This window comes from Sebastes umbrosus, chromosome 6, assembly GCF_015220745.1.
Source record: "Sebastes umbrosus isolate fSebUmb1 chromosome 6, fSebUmb1.pri, whole genome shotgun sequence".
Lineage (NCBI taxonomy): Eukaryota > Metazoa > Chordata > Actinopteri > Perciformes > Sebastidae > Sebastes > Sebastes umbrosus.
In genome coordinates, this window is record NC_051274.1 from 186,278 (window position 1) to 207,825 (window position 21,548).

The 21,548-nt window shown below is 40.3% G+C and overlaps 1 protein-coding gene across 4 annotated transcripts in view; it reads right to left on the reverse strand.

Annotated features, from left to right (window-relative positions):
* trim33 (tripartite motif containing 33) overlaps positions 1 to 21,548 on the reverse strand; it is a 42,414-nt gene that overhangs the window by 1,704 nt on the left and 19,162 nt on the right. The window contains exons 9-20 of one of the 4 annotated variants that reach the window (XM_037772114.1): positions 20,984 to 21,285; positions 19,595 to 19,789; positions 16,342 to 16,398; positions 14,301 to 14,501; positions 11,308 to 11,440; positions 10,794 to 10,857; positions 9,258 to 9,411; positions 8,325 to 8,734; positions 7,564 to 7,675; positions 7,408 to 7,482; positions 5,349 to 5,501; positions 1,801 to 1,851 (exon numbers count right to left, since the gene is read on the reverse strand). In XM_037772114.1, the coding sequence (XP_037628042.1) occupies positions 1,801 to 1,851; positions 5,349 to 5,501; positions 7,408 to 7,482; positions 7,564 to 7,675; positions 8,325 to 8,734; positions 9,258 to 9,411; positions 10,794 to 10,857; positions 11,308 to 11,440; positions 14,301 to 14,501; positions 16,342 to 16,398; positions 19,595 to 19,789; positions 20,984 to 21,285 (1,907 nt within the window). The remainder of the gene's footprint in view (positions 1 to 1,800; positions 1,852 to 5,348; positions 5,502 to 7,407; positions 7,483 to 7,563; positions 7,676 to 8,324; positions 8,735 to 9,257; positions 9,412 to 10,793; positions 10,858 to 11,307; positions 11,441 to 14,300; positions 14,502 to 16,341; positions 16,399 to 19,594; positions 19,790 to 20,983; positions 21,286 to 21,548) is intronic. The other 3 variants (XM_037772115.1, XM_037772117.1, XM_037772118.1) reach the window with 3 other exon arrangements.

Consider the following 21,548-nt stretch of genomic DNA (forward strand, 5'->3'; position numbering starts at 1 on the left):
AGAGATGTTCCGATACCATTTTTTCCTTACCGATGCCGATTCCAATACCTGAACTTGCGGTATCGGCCCATACTGACTACCGATCCGATACCAGCGTGATAAGAAAAAAAAATATATATAGTTATCATTATTATTATTTAACAACTGTTTACTACTGACTATGTATGGATGTGATATGATTACTATCTTTGCTGTATGACCTGGCTCAGGTTGAACCCTTAAAACATGAACAAATGCATACAGTTTTACTTATTGGATTTTCCACTTTTAAATATTGCCAAATGGCTGACATTTTCCTCGCTCTGACTACCGTTACCGTTACCCTCTACACTGTTGTTGTTTGCTATCATCACCTGACAAACTAGCTCTTCCTCGCTGCTCTAAAACAGTAGTAGCCAGTGGCAGCCATGATCCATCCAGGGCGACAGCACAGTGAAGACTGCTGTTTTGGAGCAGCTAAGAAGAACAGAATTCTGGTTAAACAAGTTAATTTTTCTTCTGGGTTAATAAATGATGGTATTGGATCGGTGCATAGACTGACATACTCGCCGATACCTGATCCCGAATTTTGGGCTGTATCAGCATTTCCGATACTGGTATCGGAACAACTCTAAACATCTTCACTTCTACATATATGTATACTTTGCTTTCACATTAAAGAGGAACTCAACACCCCCTGAAAATCTCGTATTTGCTGACCTCCAGTGGTTTAACTTTTCACTTTGCTGCAGTAAAAGTATAAGTGGTTACAGGTTGAACAGAGTACACATGTGAGCACAGCCAACCATACCCATCAGTGATGCTGGGTGTGGTCAGAGGTGAAACAGTCTCCAACTAGAGGGCAGCAAAACACTGCTTTTCAGCCTGGTGTTAAGTCACTCCAATGTATTGTGTAGAAATATATGTATACTGTATATACACATATATACATAGCATTATACTCTCACATAACCGTTCATTCTCATCTTACATAAATTGATTCTTTATATTAAAGGGTTCTATATAAAGGGTTCCAGAGCATTAATTAGCAGCAAACGACCGTTTGCTATGTAAAGATATAGAGGCGTAATGTCTACCTGAGCAGAGAATGAAGTTGCTCTCCCTCTGTGTGTGTTGTAATCCGAGCTTCTCTGTGCTTTGTTTACATAGCCGGGCCAGCTGCGCATGCATTTTAATGCATGTTAGTGCATTGTGAGTCTTTCTGTTGTGCCCTATGCCCATTGGTTCTGCACTGCACTATGCTCATACAGCGGTTACCACTGATATCCCCTCTCCTCCATCCCGACCCACCCATGAGTTTGTGGTTCGTATAGCGTTTTGTCCGACCACGCACAGCTGGCCAAACACGACGTTAAGTGGATCCGAAAGTTGCTTCGTCTGTTTTCTGAAAGTTACAGAAATGGGCAGGCACAGACCCTCCAGATCCAATGGCAGAAAGGTGTGGAGGGAGGAGATATATTCAAAGCTATCCAACAAGAAGTGCTGATGGAGTATACCTGCCCCTTAAATTGACTGCTTTCAAGACCTCTGAAGTAAATATAACCAAATATCAAGACTTTTTCAACACCTCCAGACCCTGAAACCTATCATACCATTCTTACCACCTCTCTTTAAGACTAAATGGAAAGAAATGGAATCCATTTTCAGCCTTTTTATGCATCATTTCTATAGTTGGAAACTATATGACTGCCCCAAGTCTGATGTTCACGAATTCTTGATGCTAAGATGAAGGGCAAAAACATTCATTGGAGCCTCAGTGGGAGGAGACAGGACATCTGTTCTCCATTAGAAACGGCTTACCTGCGTATTAATCTGTTTCTCCTCATCATAAACCTGGATTATTCGAGACATCTAAAAAGGGGCAATAACATTACAACAAACACAGTGAAGCAGCAGGGGGGAAGAAAATATTTCACAGCACAGGCAGGTTAAATAATAACAGATCAGAAATCTGTTTACAGTCTACTGTGCTCAAGCAGAAGCCTAAACTGTTACTGCAGAAATGAACAGCAAGTAAAGTCTGCACTCTGTCTGTTGTTCTTTTTAAGTCTACTTAGTCACAAAGGCTACATGAAACTACAGGGAACATGATACTTTTAGTTCATCTCTAGTTTATAATCTATGCTTATTAACTGGGGAAAAAAAGTTCAGAAACTTGTGTTTGGTGGATTATTTCTCTGTTGTTCCAATGCTAATGGTCATTGTATTTTACATGGTTGGAAAGCCTGTTTATTTACCTTCATAATGATGTCCAACTTGTAAGGATCATGCATTTGTGGGATGAGCAGCACAGCTGATTATGTGGGTAGTGCCCAAGAAAAATGTTCCAAAATGCGCCGTCAATGGTAAACAGTGTATTCTCTTGTTGGTGTTGACTCTTGTTTTGAGTTGTTTGGTGGATTGGATGATTGAACTCTCTATCAGTAACAAGGAACAAACAAGACATATTGGCTATTTTACACTTTATTCATTTAATCCACCGTCAGGAGCCTCAGTAGCGGTGGAAGATCCATACACAGCCACAACAGCCTGGCACCTCCTCCTCATACTGGTCACCAACCTGGTCACACGTTGCTGTGGGATGGCGTTCCATTCCTCAACCAGGATTCGTTGCAGGTCAGCCAGCGTGGTTGTGTTGGTCACTCTGACACGTACAGCACGCCCAAGCTGATCCCACAAGTGTTGAATTGGGTTGAGGTGTGGACTCTTGGCAGGCCGTTCCATTCTCTCTACTCCCACATTGTGGAGGTAGTCTGTGATAACCCTGGCTCTGTGGGGGCGAGCGTTGTTTCTTGGCGGATGAAGTTAGGTCCCAGATTGTGGAGATATGGGATCGCCACTGGCTGCAGAATCTCATCCCGATATCTCACTGCATTGAGATGGCCTTCAATGATGACAAGCCTTGTTTTGCCAGTGAGGGAGATGCCCCGCCCCCGCCCCCCCACCCCACATGTTCAGGTTCCATTGTCTGTGTTGTCGACACCAGCGCAAATGGGCCTGACGGTGAAGGGCAGTCATTGCAGGCTTTCTGGTAGCCTTATGAGAATACACTGTTTACCATTGGCAGAGCATTTTGGAACATTTTTTCTTGGGCACTAATCACATAATCAGCTGTGCTGCTCATCCCACAAATGCATGATCCTTACAAGTTGGACATCATTGTGAAGGTAAATAAACAGGCTTTCCAACGATGTAAAATACAATGACCATTAGCATTGTAACAACAGAGAAATAAACAAACAAACACAAGTTTCCGAACTTTTTTTCCCCCCAGTTTATTTATATATATATATTTATATATCTACATATATATATATATATATAATATATATATATATAAATAAATATATATATATAGATATATATATTTATATATCTACATATATATATATATATAAATATATATAAATATAGATATATATATATAAATAAATATATATATAAATATATATATATATATATATTTATATATTATATATTATATATATTTTTAAATAAATATATATATAAATATATATATATATTTATATATATATATATAAAAATATATATATATATATATATATTTATTTATATATATATATATATTTATTTATATATATATATATATATATATATATATAAATATATATATATATAAATAAATATATATATATATATATATTTTTTTTTTACAGACAGATTTCCTGTTTTACCAAATGTCAGTTCTGTCTTTGATTTTTCTTCACCACTTATGTGTAAACAAATGCATTATTTAAGGTTCTATATGTTGATAGTATGTGTCAAGAAAGTTGCCTTTACAACTGATATAAGCACAGAAAAGAATCAATCATAGATTATGTAAATGTAGCCGACTGAAAATAGTTTATTCTTGAAGAAAGTATTTTCCGGGAATGCTATCAACGTCATCAAAGACTTCAATTAACTGCCGCTTTAAGTACTGCTGCTCTCCAAAGCTCTCCAGAAAAACCTCTGATCGCCTTTGAGAAATAGAATTTCCATTATGTGTTTTTGTTTTGTTTTTTTAAGTCGATAAATAGATTTATAGGCAGATTTTTCTGGAGAGAGACAGCATTTCTTAGTTGAAATTCTACATTGTGTTGGTACTAGTTCATCAGTTCAACATTTTCTAATACTCATACCAAGAAATATTACATTTCTGTTGTGTATATGCTAGGTGGACACAGGTTCTCATGAAATAACTGTTCTAAATGTCTGAAGAAGTACCTGAAGGCACTTTCTGTTATTAAAGAGAAACTGGTTCTTTAATTATACAAATTCAAATGGTTGTAATAAGAATTGTTTGAGCCTCCAGCTCTCGAAGATTTAACTATTGTTAAATTTTCGAGAGCTGGAGGCTCAAACAATTCTTATTGAGAATTGAGCTTCGATCTATCTTGAAAACCTAGACCTTTATATATGTGTTGCCATGGGTGATGCCCTATATCACCTGAATAATTACATGAGTAATTGCACACTAAATAATAACTTACTAATTACTTAAAGAATTGAGTAATCAAATTACATTACAGTGATGTCTTGCTCAATATCAATAAGTTATGCAAACTAACATGACACCAGATGTATGGAGCATTACCAACATCCTTCTCAGGTGAGAACCCTGCTTGCTGTTCATTTTGGTTCCATAATAATATGGTATGGTATATATGTTGAGGTTGTCCTGCAGCTCAGAGCCTTTAACATCAACAAATTAAGTGATGGCTCAGGGAAGTCTGGGTTGTCATTCCAGACTTTGTTCACTTGATAAAACAGAAGCTCCCTCATGTGGTTGGAAAGTGTAGTACATGATCATATACAGTATGCTTATAAAGGATCCTTCTCAGTGACATATCAAGCAAGACTGTGTCTTTACCAGACACAGAGGGTTCACCAGATCAGAGGCAGTTAAACGGATACCCACAACAAAGAATCAAACTAAATAAATACATCCAAAATATACATTCAAAGAAATTATTTCCCCATATACGAATATGAAATAATCAAGTGACCACAGTGACCCATTAAAAACCAAACTTGTTATTATCATTGTGATGCAGACAGTGTTAACAGGGTTCAGACAGTGTGAAGAGAGCACAGTGAAGCCTCTATACTCCAACCTCCAACAGTCAGTGTTAGTAGTAACCCCTTACCAATGTCAGGCTGTGTTTTCACAGGTTAGACTACTACATTGAGGTGATAATCAATACCTAATACCTGGTATTTTTGGGGCAGGAAAATGGTCATTAGCTTGTGGCAATTCAAACTTCAACTCTAACCAGTCTAACCCTCGTCTGCATGCACACACACAAGCCATTTCCCAAAGCAGGCTCAATACTCATGCTGCTCACCTCATTGTAATTTGCACAGTTGGTGAAGACCAGGCGCATATCGGACACAAACTCCTGGACGGACTGGTAGTACTGGGAGCTCCGTAACTGCAGCCTCCTCTTCACCTTCTTCAGGTCCATGGGTTGCTTGATAATCTTGTAGTAGTTCGGCACCTGGTTGAACAAAACTGGTTCAGACAACGTCTCTAACTATTTCAGAGGATGTTGAAAAAGTTTCTATTTGCCTTCACATGAGAGGCAGAGGACAATGAGGCTTTCGGTTTGGCAGAAACAGAAACTCAGAAATCAGACATCAACTCCCAAAGGCACTGGAATTGAGGTTTAGGTTTGGGGAAATAGTAAACCTTTTTGATGCTTTTGTGTAGGGGTGTAAGAAAATATTTATACACATGAGTATCACGATATTATGTTTTGAGATACTGTATTGATTCTCCAAAACGCTGAGGCGGACCGCTATTCTGTCTTTTGAAGGTTATAGCTCAGTTTTAAAGCTACAAATCAAAGAAATGTCATCATATGAAACTAAAGAACCTAAGGAATCCTATCGGTACCAATCATGTCATACTAGCTTGTCAAGAAGGAAGCTAAATAACGCTCCTAAGACACACTGAATTTTGGTGAGGACAAACTGGCATGTCCATTTTCAAAAGAGTCCCTTGACCTCTGACCTCCAGATCAGTGAATGTAAATGGGTTCTATGGGTACCCACGAGTCTCCACTTTACAGACATGCCCACTTTATAATAATCACATGCCGTTTTGGGCAAAAACCAAGTAGTTTTTTGCATGCAGTACAAATGTGTTATTTTCTCCTATTCTGAAAAGCTGTATTTTAATATTTCTGTATACTGGGGTCCCTAAACAGTCTTAGAATTACATAACTTGGGTGTGATTGTAAAGCTGAGACTTTTGTGGGACCAGATACTTTTAGGGCAGTAAACAAGAATGAACAAGAGGAGGGATAACCCGAGCAATTCCAAGAAGGTTCTTTGCACCTATAGTGCTGCTAGATGAACCCCCTATTTATTTCTAAGATGTTTTTTTGTGTCTTTATTTGATAGCTTGACAGAAGAGACAGACAGGAAATGTGGAGTGAGAGTACGGGGTAAAACATGCAAGAAAGGCCTCAGGCCGTAACTGAACCAGGGATGACGAGGCCACATGGCGTGTGCCCCTGACCACCAGGCCACAGGGACACCCTCCTAAACAGTAATCAAAAATAAGAATGTCTTGTCAATGTTGCACTAAAGGTAAGGGAGCACGGCAAAACCAAATGGGTCAAAAAGCTTCATAAAGTTCAACGACTACAACATTTTCCATTTGCCCCCAGCACGTGGAGAATACTGCAAATATAAATAACCATAAAATAGTCTCTTCTTTTAACTATTGAAAACTCAAATCAGACTTGATTCTGATTCTGATTTACCAACGTGAGGGCTATATGAAATTAGGTTCATTTGTACAGCTCTTCAACACAAGCATGTCTCAAAGCATTTTATGAGTTCATAAAATAATTAGCCTACCAAGAGCTAACCAATGAATTATTAACCACAAAGCATAAAATATAGAATAAAGTATGCAATAAAATAAAACAAGAAACAAATAACAGCACACAGGAAACAAAAAGGCGTGCCAGTTGTTTTCAGTCAATGCATTTCAAAACTGTCCTGGTTTGCAAAAGAGGTAAAACTATCTTGGAATTTTAACCAAAAGTACAGTTGGTTTCATAACTTTCCCACAATATTTTTTTCTTTGTTATTCCAAGTGGCAACCATGTCTATGTAAAACACCACTGTGACAATCTGCGTGCAATCTGTTTGGGGCAGAACAACAACACTTTACTCCTTTGTTTTTATTAGTCCACGTACGTACGTGGACTAATAAAACAAAGGAGTAAAAATAAACCTTTAGGAAGGAAGGGAATAAGACAAAAGATACAGGATCTGGGCCGTCAGGTAGTGGAACTGGCTGAACTTGTGTGCGTGCGTGCGTGCGTGCGTGCGTGCGTGCGTGCGTGCGTGCGTGCGTGTGTGCGTGTGCGTGCGTGTGTAGCTACTTACAGAGCTAGGAACAGGTTCCCTGAAGCCCACGCTGAGCTCATGACAGAAGATGTGCAGCAGGAGACGTTCACATTTCTACAGAGAGATGCAGAGAGAGTATTAGCTGCCTTGTACTAAACATGAAGAGGACTTTGAGAGTGTCTTGGCTGTACTGACCCGCTGATCCTCAGGACTCAGGCTCTGCTCTCCTTTGAATTTCTTGCTGTCATCACAGTACTCTATCTCAGGGGTTGTTAGACTCCGGCAAAATGTGCAGAGAAAGTCACCCCTAAGACACAGAAATCACACAGAGGACATTATGTTAACATGACCTTTCATCTGCGTGCTCAATGAATTGCAGCCAAAGCCAAATGTTGTGGTAATGCATGATGTGCTTAGACATTATATTTAGACAGAGGTATCTCGCTGCTAGTATGAGCCTGTTACTACAAACCGGATATCAATTTAGTCAATGTCTAAGGGGCCGTACACATGCCGCATTTTTTGCGCCCTCAAATCGGTGGTTGAAATCCAGTTATCTTTGTTTTGACTTTGTTTAGTTTAGTCAGTGAGGCTTTTACTGCTAAATTACTGCAATTCATTATCGTCATTGCAGCGCGCAGGTTTTGGTTGCTTGGTAACGACAGGTGTGACAGGAACGCAACCTCCAAATCACCTTGGATAAAAGTGGCACGGCTGGCGTTTTCTACGCGTTCTTAGAAGCAGCATATGTACAGCCCCTAAAACATGTTCTGGCTTTAATGTAGCATCTCATCCATTCTATTTTGGCTTTTTTCTGCTCTTTTTTAACTTTGCAGTTCTTCTTGTGTGCATTTGCGTGTTTCAGCATGAGTGCCGTGGCAGTGTGCAACAGCAACTAAACTGTTGTTATAAAAATACACCACCCAAAAACAAAACCACCTATACTGATCACTTACGTTGGAAAGATTTTTATGGTGGGTACATGGCATTTCATGTGGAACACTTTGGGGCAGCGGTCACAGCACAGCAGGTCACCACCGTTGATACAAACAGCACACCAGTCTTCATTGGGGTCGTCCTCTTTCCCACCAGAATTGCCTGTTCCAGCTGACGCCCCTCCCCCTTTGGTGTCCGAGTTTCCATTGGTGAGCGGAGCGCCTGCTGTGTTGCTGCTGTTCTCGGAGGATAATGAGGTAGTGGAGGTCATAGTGGAAGTGGAAGAAGAGGCACTGGAGCCATTTAGTCCAGAACAAGATGTCTCAGATTGGGGTTCTGTTTTGATGCGCTCCCCTAAAGCCTTGAGAGCATCTTGGCCGGCAGATACGACTCCCAATACAGGATGGGGGCTGTTCTCTGGACTGCTCATCTGGCGGTTAAACACAGACCAATACATTAGATGGTTTAAACAGTATGATAATCTTCTGAACAATTGTTTTATTTTAACGTATATCTTAGAATACGGTCTGTAAGTATGGAGCCCCAGAAGCAATGTCAAAGAATATGTGACATGGAGCAAAGTTTATTTCCTGACTTTTCTTATTTCATCAGTCCTAGCACATGTATAATCTTGTATCTATTTCCCATTTTCTTCCATACTGCAGTCCCATTTTCCATCTTCCTTGTGATCTTCCCAATTTTCTTTAATAATAAGAAGCTCATATCTGAGTATGTCCAAGGCAAAGTTTGATGGATTCTGTCAGAATTCATCCAGTTATCAGGCATATCTATTTTTAGCATACTTTACAATGGACATTTGTCTGTCTTGGGTAAGATCATAAATAACTGAACAATTTTTTCGACAAATGTAATTGTATATGGATGAATTTATACTTGTTGAAGTACTTTTATCACACATTTTAAAGCTAATAGATGAAGAACAGTATTCATACCATGCAGGCACTCCTTCCAGCATCTTTGCCCCGTTCGGTCTTCAGAGAAGAAGCTGGACAACTGTAGCCGTCGTCTGTACCAGGCTCCTGCTTCACCCTCACCTGCTCCCCCGCAGCTCCACCTCCTGGCCCCGCCCTCCCCGCAGAGCTACAGCTTAAACACACACAAAAATGAACCACGCAGAAATGATTAACGTAATTGTTTTAACTCATTAACAACTACAAACCAGTTTACTATTAATTATGACTCCACTTGTTAAGTTCACTGAGACTGCAAGTCTAATAACTGTAGTGACTTCAGTCCATACAGTACGTTGAACACAGGACAAACAAACACTGTGCTTGTTTCATTTGGCCCGTTAGTGTTAAAGCTTCAGTAGTCAGTATATTTTTGGCATCATTGGGCAAAAATTCCATAATAACCTTTCAGCATATTATAATTCAAGTGTTCTGAGAGAAAACTAGACTTCTGCTCCTCCTCATGGCTCTGTTTTCAGGCTTTAGAACATCTAGCCTGTGACGGGAGACTTTGACCAATCACAGGTCATTTCATTGAGAGAGCGTTTCTATTGGCTGTGCTCCAGTCATGTGACCAGATCTTGGCGATCCTTCACCAGATTTCACAATGGCGGCAGGGTCACAAACTTTCTCATTTTACAGCTAAACCGTACACTACAAGATGATTCTGAGAACATCTGAAGAGAGAAATAGACATTACAGTTACACAATATTGATTCATATTTGATCAGCGCTGACTAGTTTGACCGTTTGGTTGGAGTTTGCGAGTGATTGACAGCCGGCTCTCATAGACGGCAGCTGGACAGCAGACCTCAGATCAGCTCTGACTGCTTGTTTTCCTCTGGTCTGTAAAATCTTGTAGATGCCGTTAGGAGCACCGGGAGGACACCAGAGGAACATGATTTTTTCAGGTTACCTGTTTCATGTACTACTGTCACAATATAGCGACTGTTTTCTATATAAAAAAAATATTTGAATCATATTTGCTCTAATCTCGCCTACTTCAGCTTTAATAAAGCAAGACCTAGACTGACACATTCTTTAAGGGGGTTTGGTGATTTCTTGTGTGACAAAGAAGAGTATTGGGGTTACTGTTTAAAGTTAGGCAACTAAAACTTCTTTATTAAGGTTAGGTAAAGATTAGAGTCATTGTTAACTAATAAAATGCTTGTACGAGACAAGGGGTGTCACACTTTCACATCCACCTTCTGTCATTAACCCAGCCACAGGTTTTCAAGCGTCTGGTTTAAGCTGCAATACAGACGGGGTCATGCTCTTAGAACGTTGGCTCCTGCTGTTGCTGAGCATATGCAGCTTGACCAAGTCTCGTCTGTATCGATTGTTGCTTACTTCGATCGTGTCACTCTGACCACTTCATTTTAGCAGCGTGACTCACTGCTAGAATTAAAAGTTTGGTTAAGTCTTTGGTTAATTTATTGATCCAGTTAATTTGGACTCTGGCGTCTTAATATTTTCTAGAAATGTGTTTTGCTACTAAAATACTTCATATCTTCTTACCTGCCCCTGCTGCCTGTGCTGGACGTGCTTGAAGGTCGTGCTGGTGTGTGGGCATTCGATAGACCTGAAGACAGAAAGGAAAGAGGAAACAGGTGACGACGAAGCAGCAGTGATCATTTCTTATTGTACAAGTACATGAAAGTTTAATTTCTCTAGGGACATAAGATATACACAGTATCTAGGAAGGAGATACAGGATATGATGAAGGGTGGGCAACATTGCCAATATTTTACACTATATACTTCTATAACATGGTAATGGTATATCATGATCATTTTCTGGAAACTGAATTTAAATGGTTTATACATTAAATAATGTTGTTGCTTTTGTCAATCCAGTGAATTACCTGTGTGTAAAAAGTCACATCTGAACATTTGGCAGTGTTTTACAGTTAGAGCCAATGGCAGGCCATTATGAATGTGATTAGAACAAAGAAGGAAATGAAGCAAAAAACATTAAACAGGAAGCTCTGTGCGATGTGAATGGGAGTCCATCTCCCTGAATGTGTGGGTACCTGAAGATCCAGGAGAATGTGTGGACAGTCCAGGTGAGGGGTTCATGTCCAACGAGCCAAGGTGCTGCTGCGTGCTGGCTGTGATGTAGCGAGACAGGAGGTGTCCAAGGTTGCTGGAACCTGCATCCTCCAGCTAGAAAAGCACAGTGGTAGGGAAAATATCAAGAGAGAATCAAGCTACTCAAGAGGTCAATGGATTTTTGTAAAGGAATATATTTAATAGAAACTTGACTCTCAACCACGGGAAAGAACACCAGTCAATAGACATAAGTTGCATCCAAAATTCCAGACTAACATGCTATTTAGTACGCTAAAACAGTATGTGAGATTTTTTTAGTATGTCTGAATCTTTAGTATGAAAACCAAAAGTACGCAAATTGCATACTATTCCTGGTGAAATATTACAGTATGCAAACGCTGGACACTACAGCGGCATAAATATCCCACAATGCAAATGAGGAATGACGACAATGTTCATAACAGACATTGATGCACAGCTCTGTAACGTCAAGAATGCTTCAATTTAAGTGAAAGTATAAGATTTCACTTTGCTAGGCAATAATATAGTGTTTAAATTAGTTCAGACTGTTATTCTCACAAACGGTCATTTTGGCCACATGAGGCGTGCAGTGTCCGACTTTCATGGGAATGCACGACAGCGTGTTCCCCGACGTGCGCTAGGGGGCGAGGGCCCGCTCAACGCTGCTTGCAGCTTTAATTAGGGCCCGAGCACCGACAACGTCGGATCCGAGGACCTATTGTTCTTCTGATTAGGGCCCGAGCACCGACAACGTCGGGTATGAGGACCTATTGTTCTTCTAATGATTATTATTTTTATTGTGTGTCTTTGGGCGGAAAAATTAGGTGCTTGGGCTACTAACAAACGCTTGAAATTTTGCACACACATCAGAAGTGCGTGAAATATATCTTTGATATGGGTTTCATGCTCAGGTGTGACAAATTGGCTCACTAGTGCCCCGTATTGAGTAGCCTTGACGACATGTTTTACCTAGATGTAGGAAATTTGGTAGTTATATGAACCATGTTGAGACGTAAAAAAAAGTCATTTGGAGGTATATCGTAAACCCAACAGGAAGTCGGCCATCTTGAATGTTAGGTTGTCTTTTTACCATTTCCAGGCGCTGTACTTTAACGAACTCCTCCTAGAGATTTAACCTGATCAACTTCAAAATTGGTCATTAGTATCTTAAGACCTTTGTGATGAAAAGTTATCCAAAGATCAAAAAGTTATCGAACTATGTTACCATGGCATGGCGGCGAAAAGGCTCCTTTCGCCAAAAAACAGGAAGTTGTTGTGACTTCGGCTAATAAAAGTCCCTGTCTAACGACATCCACATGCAAATTTTGGCTCGCAGTCAGAGCGCCACTTAGTGGTAGCAGGAAATGTAATGTTTTACATGTTGATGTACTCTGCCTCACAAATTAATCACATCCACCTCAAATTGGGTCAGAAAAGCCTTAAGAACTTGATGATGCTTCCTTTTGAAAATTGAGAATTTTTATTGAACGGTGGCGCCGTGGCGGCATGGTGAATTTTGATTAGTCGCCATGAACAAACAAACCGCTGTAACTCGACTCCAGATGGTCAGTTCTTTTCCAAATTAAAGACGTTTGATGAGCGTCCTGGCATGAAGACATCTACAGTAAAATTTTCACTCATACTCATAACGCCAACTAGTGGCAACAGGAAGTTACAGTCGCTATATCTTGGCATACTTCTCTTAGCAAGTTAACCAGATTCACCTCCAATTTGGTAACAAAAATGGTAAGATAAGTTAACGGAGTTAACTCCACTGTACATAGTCTGATCTGCCCCAAATTTCTCAGGCATGATAAGAGTCCAGTCCTGAGGACATTTACTTGCAAAAAGACACTCACAGCCCCGCCCCAAAACATTAGCCACGCCCCCTTTCATAACTCATGAACCGTTTGTCGTAGAGTCTTGTGGCAGGCATCATTGCACTCATCAGAGTTCTGGTTTCATTGTGCCTGGCCGCGTCGATCGTCGTCCTGCCAGTACCCCCCGATGCACGTGGAGGTGCGAGGGCCCGTTCATCGCTACTCGCAGCTTACAAATTTGTACTCCTTCTTCTTGGTCTCAAAATGTTCAACTGTTTATCATAATGTTAATTATGCAATACTTTCAATAGATACATTCGATATGTGTTTCATTTCAATTAGAAAATGAATTTATCTCACAAAAATTTAAAAGGGACTATTTGTAACTTTCAGAAATGCTTGTTAACAGTGACACCTGTGGCCATGAAATCAACGAAAGTCAGCGTCGGGTTCGCGCTTGGTCGCTCTAAATATACCTGAACGAGCATCGCTCAAAACAGTGAGGCGACACACGTCAGCTAAAAGCACAATATCACTCTATATTTCAGCTGCTTGGCAGTAATGTTAGCTGACCAGACGAAGGTCTCCCCATGAACATGATTTAGATCTGATCTTAGTGTTGGCTTTTCCTGCATCAGCGCAGGCTGATGCAGCGGGGCTCTGCAGCGTGTCTCCCTGCTCTCTCCGCCCGCAGCCGGAGAGAGCAGAGAGACACCGGCACCCGGTCGGTAACGAGACGGTAACGTTACTCGCTGAGGAGCTCCGTCACTTCACAAGACACGGGAAACCTCTGTTGGTCTGGAGGAGCTGCAGCAGTTATTTCTGCACAAACGTCCCCTGTGCATTCACTAGATATTCTCAGAGCTAAACTAACTCTTCTGAAGTGTGGAGTGAGCGCGCGTTCACGTCTAGAGGTGGAGCGAGCTGAGAACGCGCGCTGTGTCTGAGTGAAGGCAGGCAGGCAGAGGAGGAGAGGCAGCGGCCACACGCGAACGCGCATATGCGAGCGCGCATGTGTGGCGACCCGCTACATTTATACGCTTAAAAAGTTACAAACAGTCCCTTTAAAAGTAAATAAAGGAAATGTTATGAATCCTACAAAAACAACAAATACATGGTTAGAATGTGCGCACCTGAATGGGCGGGATCTCAGGTAGGCAGGGCAGGTTCTCAGGATTGGTGACGGAGGGGATGAGCTCGATGGGACCTATGATAGGGCTGGCAGGGCCGCGGTGAGCGTGGGCACCTGCCATACTGGCACTAGTGGGACTTGTGGGGTTGGCATTATGGAGGGATGCCACCGGGAAAGGGCCTGCATGCCCTGGGTTGGAGTGCTGCACAGAAAAAGAGAGAGGGATGGATTGATGAAAAGAAGACCATAGGAAGGAGGGAAGGAAGGACAATGAAAGGAAGGAAGAAAGAAAAAGGAAGGGGAGACGTCAGTGTATCTTTTGGTCATTTGATTTTCCTTTCACAAACGGATATAAAAAAAAAAAAAAAATGAGTGGTTACTTGATTTTTGTTTTAAAATAGAAAAAATAAAATTTAAATGCAAAGCGTTTTTCTTCATCAGGGTCAAAAAGGGATGAACTAAACTTAAAAAACAGGTTGATTTTCATTTTCTATTTCTAAAAACAAAAAATTAAATCACCAGAAGACAGAAATGAAAAAACACCAATTTTTTCATATTCTGCGACCGGAAGTTGCCATTTACAAAAGTAAGAGTTCGTATGAGGACGGTGCTGTGTGTGAGGACGGTGCTGTGGTGTGAGGAACGTGCTGTGTATGAGAGAAAACAGATAACAGACTGTCTTCACACATCAATAGTCTCTTCCTGGTTATACTACAATTGGTTTAATTTATACGGAAGTTTGCCCGCTACAATGGTCTTCATGGCAACGATACAATATTCTTTTTTAGTATTGTAGCATAACCATGAACAGACCATTGATATGTGGAGACAATTTGGTGGCACTACACTTTATAACCGTGAAGTTATTGAATATTTTTTCTATTAAAAATTCACCAAAATTATGCAAAAGTATATTTGTCCAAACTAAGTGTTGTAGTACAACTATGAGGAGACCATTGATGTGTAAAGTAATTTTGATGGTACTACACTGTATAATACTGAAGTTATTGAATATTTTTCCCAATACAAAATTATGCAAAAGCATATTTCATATATTTGGACGGCTAGTTTTGATTAAAATTAGGCTGTAGCTCGTTGTCTACCTTACTAGTTAGTTACTCTGCAGTCATGTCTTCTTCCCTGAGACACACTCTTTTATTGTTTCAAAAAACTACATACTGATCCATGTCCATCACCTTCAGTTACACAGCAGCACCGTACTGTTTTCTCTCTCATACACAGCACCGTCCTCACACGCAGCACATACTCTTACGCACTCTTACTTTGTAAATGGCAACATCCGGTCGCAGAATATGAAAAAAACAGGCGTTTTTTTGTGTCTGTCTTCTAGTCGGGCTTGGGACCCTTCTGTGTGGAGTTTGCATGTTCTCCCCGTGTTAGCGTGGGTTTTCTCCGGGTACTCCGGTTTCCTCCCACAGTCCAAAGACATGCAGGTTAGGTTAATTGTGGACTCTAAATTGCCCGTAGGTGTGAATGTGAGCGTGAATGGTTGTCTGTCTATATGTGTCAGCCCTGCGATGGACTGGCGACCTGTCCAAGGTGTACCCTGCCTTCGCCCAATGTCGGCTGGGATCGGCTCCAGCCCCCCCGCGACCCCTAATGGGATAAGCGGTTGCAGATGGATGGATGGATGGATGGATGTCTTCTATTGATTTTATTTTTTGTTTTTAGAAATAGAAAATGAAAATCAACCCATTTTTTTAAGGTAAGTTCATCCCTTTTTGACCCTGATGAAGAAAAACGCCTTGTATTTCAATTTTATTTTTTGTATTTTAAAATGAAAATCAAATAAACACTCATTTTTTGTTTTTTAATATCCGTTTGTGAAAGGAAAATCGAATGACCAAAAGATACACTGACCGGGAGAAAGGAGGGACGACAGGAACAATTCACGCAAGTCATTCACTGAGTTTTAGCAAAAAAACATTTTGTAGGAAAAACAACATGGTTGCATGATCATGCATTTGGGTGACACATGCTCCACAAGACACAAATGACAAAGTAGGAAAAAGGTGCCAAACCCCCGATTGTAGTAAGAAACGAAACCTTTGGTGGCTCATCTCAGATTCTATAGACATCTGGACACAAAGAAAAAGGGGCTGGATATAGTGGAGGTGTCTCTTACCTAAGCTTACATGCAGGCAGTAAATGTACACTTTCATACTGTTATCTGCAAATAATCAGCTTCATATGTATAGATATATTGGGAAGGCAGTGCAAAAGAGTATTGAATGATGAAAACACCTGTATAACAATGTTTTAATTGGTTCGTCTGCATTTTGGATATGGATGTTCAGGTATGCCAGTATTTCAATTAAAGAATTTGATCAAATTTAAATTTAATTTGCCTGAACAAATCCTTTCATTTCCGTGTTTGAAAATGTGCTATTACTGCCAAAATGATGCCAAAACAAACAGTTTTCAGTGCACTCCCAAGTATAACCTGCAATAATTATATTAACTGAATGTGAAATGGACTGTTTTTTGTTTTTCTGCTTAAAAAGGTTCCCTGTGGAGTTTTAGACCTCTAGAAGCACTATGGAGCTGTTTTTCTATGAGTGGGTCCCTGTTTTGTTAAACTTTCCTATACTCTTTCCCTTTTTTTATTTCAATTCCAACCTTGGTAATGAAGTCATATTTTTCACCAGTTGTCCATGTTATGTAAGAGAATCCTTTATTATATGTTGATGTAAACTGTTACAGAGTTTCTCTGTAACAGTTTCTCTGTTTCACACACCACGGGTGAAGGAGCCTTTCGCTGAAAGAGCTAATTAGGTTAGGCATTGACCTTGAATAGTTAATGTTAGGCACTGACCTTGAATAGTTAAGGTTAGGCATTGACCTTGAATAGTTAAGGTTAGGCATTGAACTTGAATAGTTAAGGTTAGGCATTGAACTTGAATAGTTAAGGTTAGGCATTGAACTTGAATAGTTAAGGTTAGGCATTGACCTTGAATAGTTAAGGTTAGGCATTAAACTTGAATAGTTAAGGTTAGGCATTGACCTTGAATAGTTAAGGTTAGGCATTGACCTTGAATAGTTAAGGTTAGGCATTGACCTTGAATAGTTAAGGTTAGGCACTGACCTTGAATAGTTAAGGTTAGGCATTGACCTTGCTTAGGATAGGTAGTCAGGCAGTGAGTCTCACAAGAATTTTTGCAGTTGTCAGATCAGATTTTGCAATTTGCGGGCTCCCTTCTAGACACGACCATTTAATAATGCATGGGGGGAAGCAGCGCCTTTTGTAGTCCATCTTCGGAGTTTCACCACGGCAGATCTGCATCAATAACATCCGCCGCCATGGCATCATAATTACGGAGCCTATTGTGTAAGTGCAGTAGGATGCTCTGAGCGCTGCAGTTGTCTTTTCCTAAGTCCTTATGAACTCTCTCTCACGACGTTTACCATCGAGGTCAAGGAAAAGTGGTTAGGAAAAGACATTAGGATTTAATTTTTCAAAAATCTGTTTTTGCAAATGTTTTATGAGGAGGGAAATGCTCTTGACGCGTTTGTTAGACCTCAAGGATACACACAATGTGTTTTGGTGAGTAACACTGAATGTTAACATAACTTTTGTTTGTTTGGAAGAGAACTCCAAAGGTCCATTTATAAACTTGAAAATGAAAATGCAAACTGGACTTTTGCTTTAATTTGTTGTCTGAATTCTGTTAAAAAAATAGCACAGAGAAAACATTGTGTTGCAATTTCATTTGAATAAAGGCGTCATTGTCCCAAACAGGAACTTCACAAAACATTATGTAACATGTAGCCATTTTTGAGGGCTACGGTTTTGTTTCCACCGTTATCAATCCGCTTTGGGGACGAGTCTAAGATCTAGGTACTTTGAGGGATGGCCAGCAGTGCTGTCTATCATAAGTCATCACATCACAATAAGGGCAACTACAACAAACAGCATGTCTGGTATCTGACAGAAATGGAGATAAAACACACAGCCAAACACTGTTTTGGGCCACCAACCAGCTTGTACCTGCCCCACTCCAGAGGGAAAGATCTGGCACTTTGGCTGCTAAATGCTCCACTATGTTCACCAGCTAGTCGCTAACTGTGTCTGCCTGCTGTTTGGTGCTGAGCAGGTAGTATACAGTGAGTTTCCAGAACTTTTTCATTGAAAACAGCTGCCTGTTGAAGTAAAAATGATGCTATGAGAGTGGCGAATCAGAGGACAGCATTAGCCTGCTTAGGTTTCTGGCCAAGGTTGAGATATCTGCTAAAATAAATAACGGCATATTAGTCTGGTTGCAGGTTGGGCTTGTTTTTCTTTTTACCTGTCAATGCTTTCTTTGGGCTTGTATGTGTCTGGCTGACTAAAGCTACTGCAAATGAAATCGCAAAGCCCCATTACATATCACGATAGGGGTTATACTTGGCAGTAACATGTCATTTGTCAATGGAGTTTTCAATTTATTTTGGTCAAATGTATTTTCAAACATGAAAATGGAAGTTAGATTTTTCAATTTAAATGTATGATATAATTTATAATTTTCACTTTGATTAGATTATTCTATCTTAACACTGGCAGCTCTGAACTCATACTTGAGAAGGAGAAAGATGGATAGCAGTGCTACCAGCCTTCTTTTTAAGCATATACAGTACATAAAGATTTCACAGTCAGACATTAAAATCAGCCTGACTTCAGACTCTGCCTAACAAATATTGGCTGACCAATACTTTTTTCAATTAAACACAGAACATAAACAATAATATTTTTATAAGAATCCTTTAAATTATTAATATTATTTTTAAGGATTGTGTGGGACATTTTACAGTTGAAAAATAAACCTGTTAGAGACCTCTGGTGGACAAACTGTGTACTGGCCTCACCACTAATTATCTTATTCTAAATGAATTCTAAAGAATAAAAAACACAATCATACCCACAAACATGAAAAACTAGATATAATTGTTTGGAACCAGGCTGCTACTATGTGCAAAACAGCTACTGTATATGAAACCTCATTTAAATGTCTGTTAGTATTCACAAATTATTATTTTTGGTATTAGAAAAGGACACACAAACAATATACAGCAAATACTGCATATTTCTTTCTTAGGCTGCCTCAGGCCGGCCTCACCTTTTGTATCCATACATATCGGGTTAAACAATCTTTAACACATTTGCACATCGGTACAGCAGTTTCAGTTTGTAACATTTACAGCAACAGATGTGTTAGACAAAAAACAAAATCACATATACCCAAATGACCTCTGTTTATCCATTTCCATACAGTGAAACCTGAGTGTGTTTGCACTGACCTGTCTCTGGAGCTGAGGCTGCATCATGGTGGGATACTGCTGTCCATTATGTCTCGGCTGAGCCGTGGGCATTCGGCCCTGCGGTGGACCCGCGATACGCATATGGTGGGAGGAGGGGTACATGGGGGGACCTGGCCCACCATTCATACCCCCAGGCCCTCTCGGTAGCTGCTGCATACTGATGAGCCTCGGAGGCTGTCGAAAGTCATACATATACATTGACTGTGTGAAAACCAGATCAGTGGATGAGCACAACCACGGCAATTTATGCAAACAGCGAGCGGATTTCAGGGTCATGCAACTATAGCAACAAAACATATAATTAATGCCGACATGAGTAGATTTATCGAAACTGAAGACTTGAATTATCAATTCAACACTTCATACATCCGTTACTGCTTGCTTTTTCTTATTTAACAACACTAAATCATATATTTTAAGGCTTTTGACTGGTTTAAGTGATTAATTAAGTGATCTTAGATCACTTTGGGTTCCTGTCCCTTGTGACGGCCATTTTGTCCTTTCTTAAAATTTAGTTGACTAAAATGATGATTAATAGACTAATTAAAAAAGAAGGGAAAGAAAGGTAATTCATTTTCATCCATTTCAGTGCAGAATAAAAGTCAACTTGCAGAGACCTGTACCTTGCTTGAGATACGTTCTCCATCACAGGCAACACTTCATAAAAACAAAAGGATTCAGTTAAGTAACTGTCGTGTGGTGATGCCGTGGCAAGTAGGGACTGTCTCCCTGTTGGAGGGTTCAAGGCTGCTGCCAAACAGCAACAAGTTCAAGCAAAAGACTAAAGTCCCAATTATCCTTTTTCACAACCTCCATGCCTGCTTAGTTGTTTTCTTCTTGTTGTGTTTTGTGACAAAAAAGCTCATGCACGCAATGTTTTTTGCAGTTGCATGATGTCCGTTTTAACACACACCGCAGGTACGAATTTCAGTTCCTACTCACAAATGCATTACCTCACAACGTACGATAAAATTAAAATAAAGTTAATGACTGTTTACTGTCTATCTCAATTCAGTTCAAATTCTCTGCAAGTTGACTTTCAATCTGAAACCGCAAGCTTTGGAAAAGAATTGACAACTAAGTCATTCGTAGTTAATGACCTGAAAGATGTAGCGGTCTTCTTAGGCTGCTCCATTATAAATATTCCTAATCTTGTATAGATAGACCTCTATCTGGTAAAGCTCTCAGATGTCTGGAGAGATAAAATACTGTGATCAAATCAAATAAAATAAGAAAATAATTCTCTGGTGCACCAAGAACAAAACTGAAGTAAGCTCCAAATATGTTGGTGAGTCACTATGGTCGATTGGAGCATATATTTTCATTGTATTCCACAGTGCTACCCTAACTGGTGAATGTTTTCCATACCTGCTGCTGACCCATAGGTGGACCGGCCTGTCTGGCGTGCTGCTGGGACATTTGGGAAGCGATGCGCATCTGTTGCTGGATCTGCTGCTGGTGCTGCTGCTGCTGCTGTTGTTGCTGATGCTGCTGCTGCTGCTTCTGCTGTGCGTAGGCCGCCTGCTGCATGTGCTGCAGCCGGAGCTGGGCCAGGTTGATCTGTCCTGGGTGTTTGCCGTGCTGACCTTGGCCTGGGGAAATCGGTGGTCCTCCTACCATCACACCGGGCGGTTGCGCAGGTGGAGGTATCTTCTCGATTACCAAATTACCTACATTAAAAAGACGAGGTATAACAATAAGCACTATTTAAAGGATTGCACATGCTCTAGATAGGTGTGAAATATTACTTATTACGTATTTCTGCAACGGAGCACTTCAATCTATTGCTTACTGCTTCATTTTCACGCTGTTTATAGCCACTGTACAGTAAGGCAAGACATGAGCTGCCATTCTGCTTTGTACTTGGAGTACACGACAACGTGACAGATAGGTTTTTTTTCGGTCTAGAGTGCAGTATTAAATTATTTTCTTC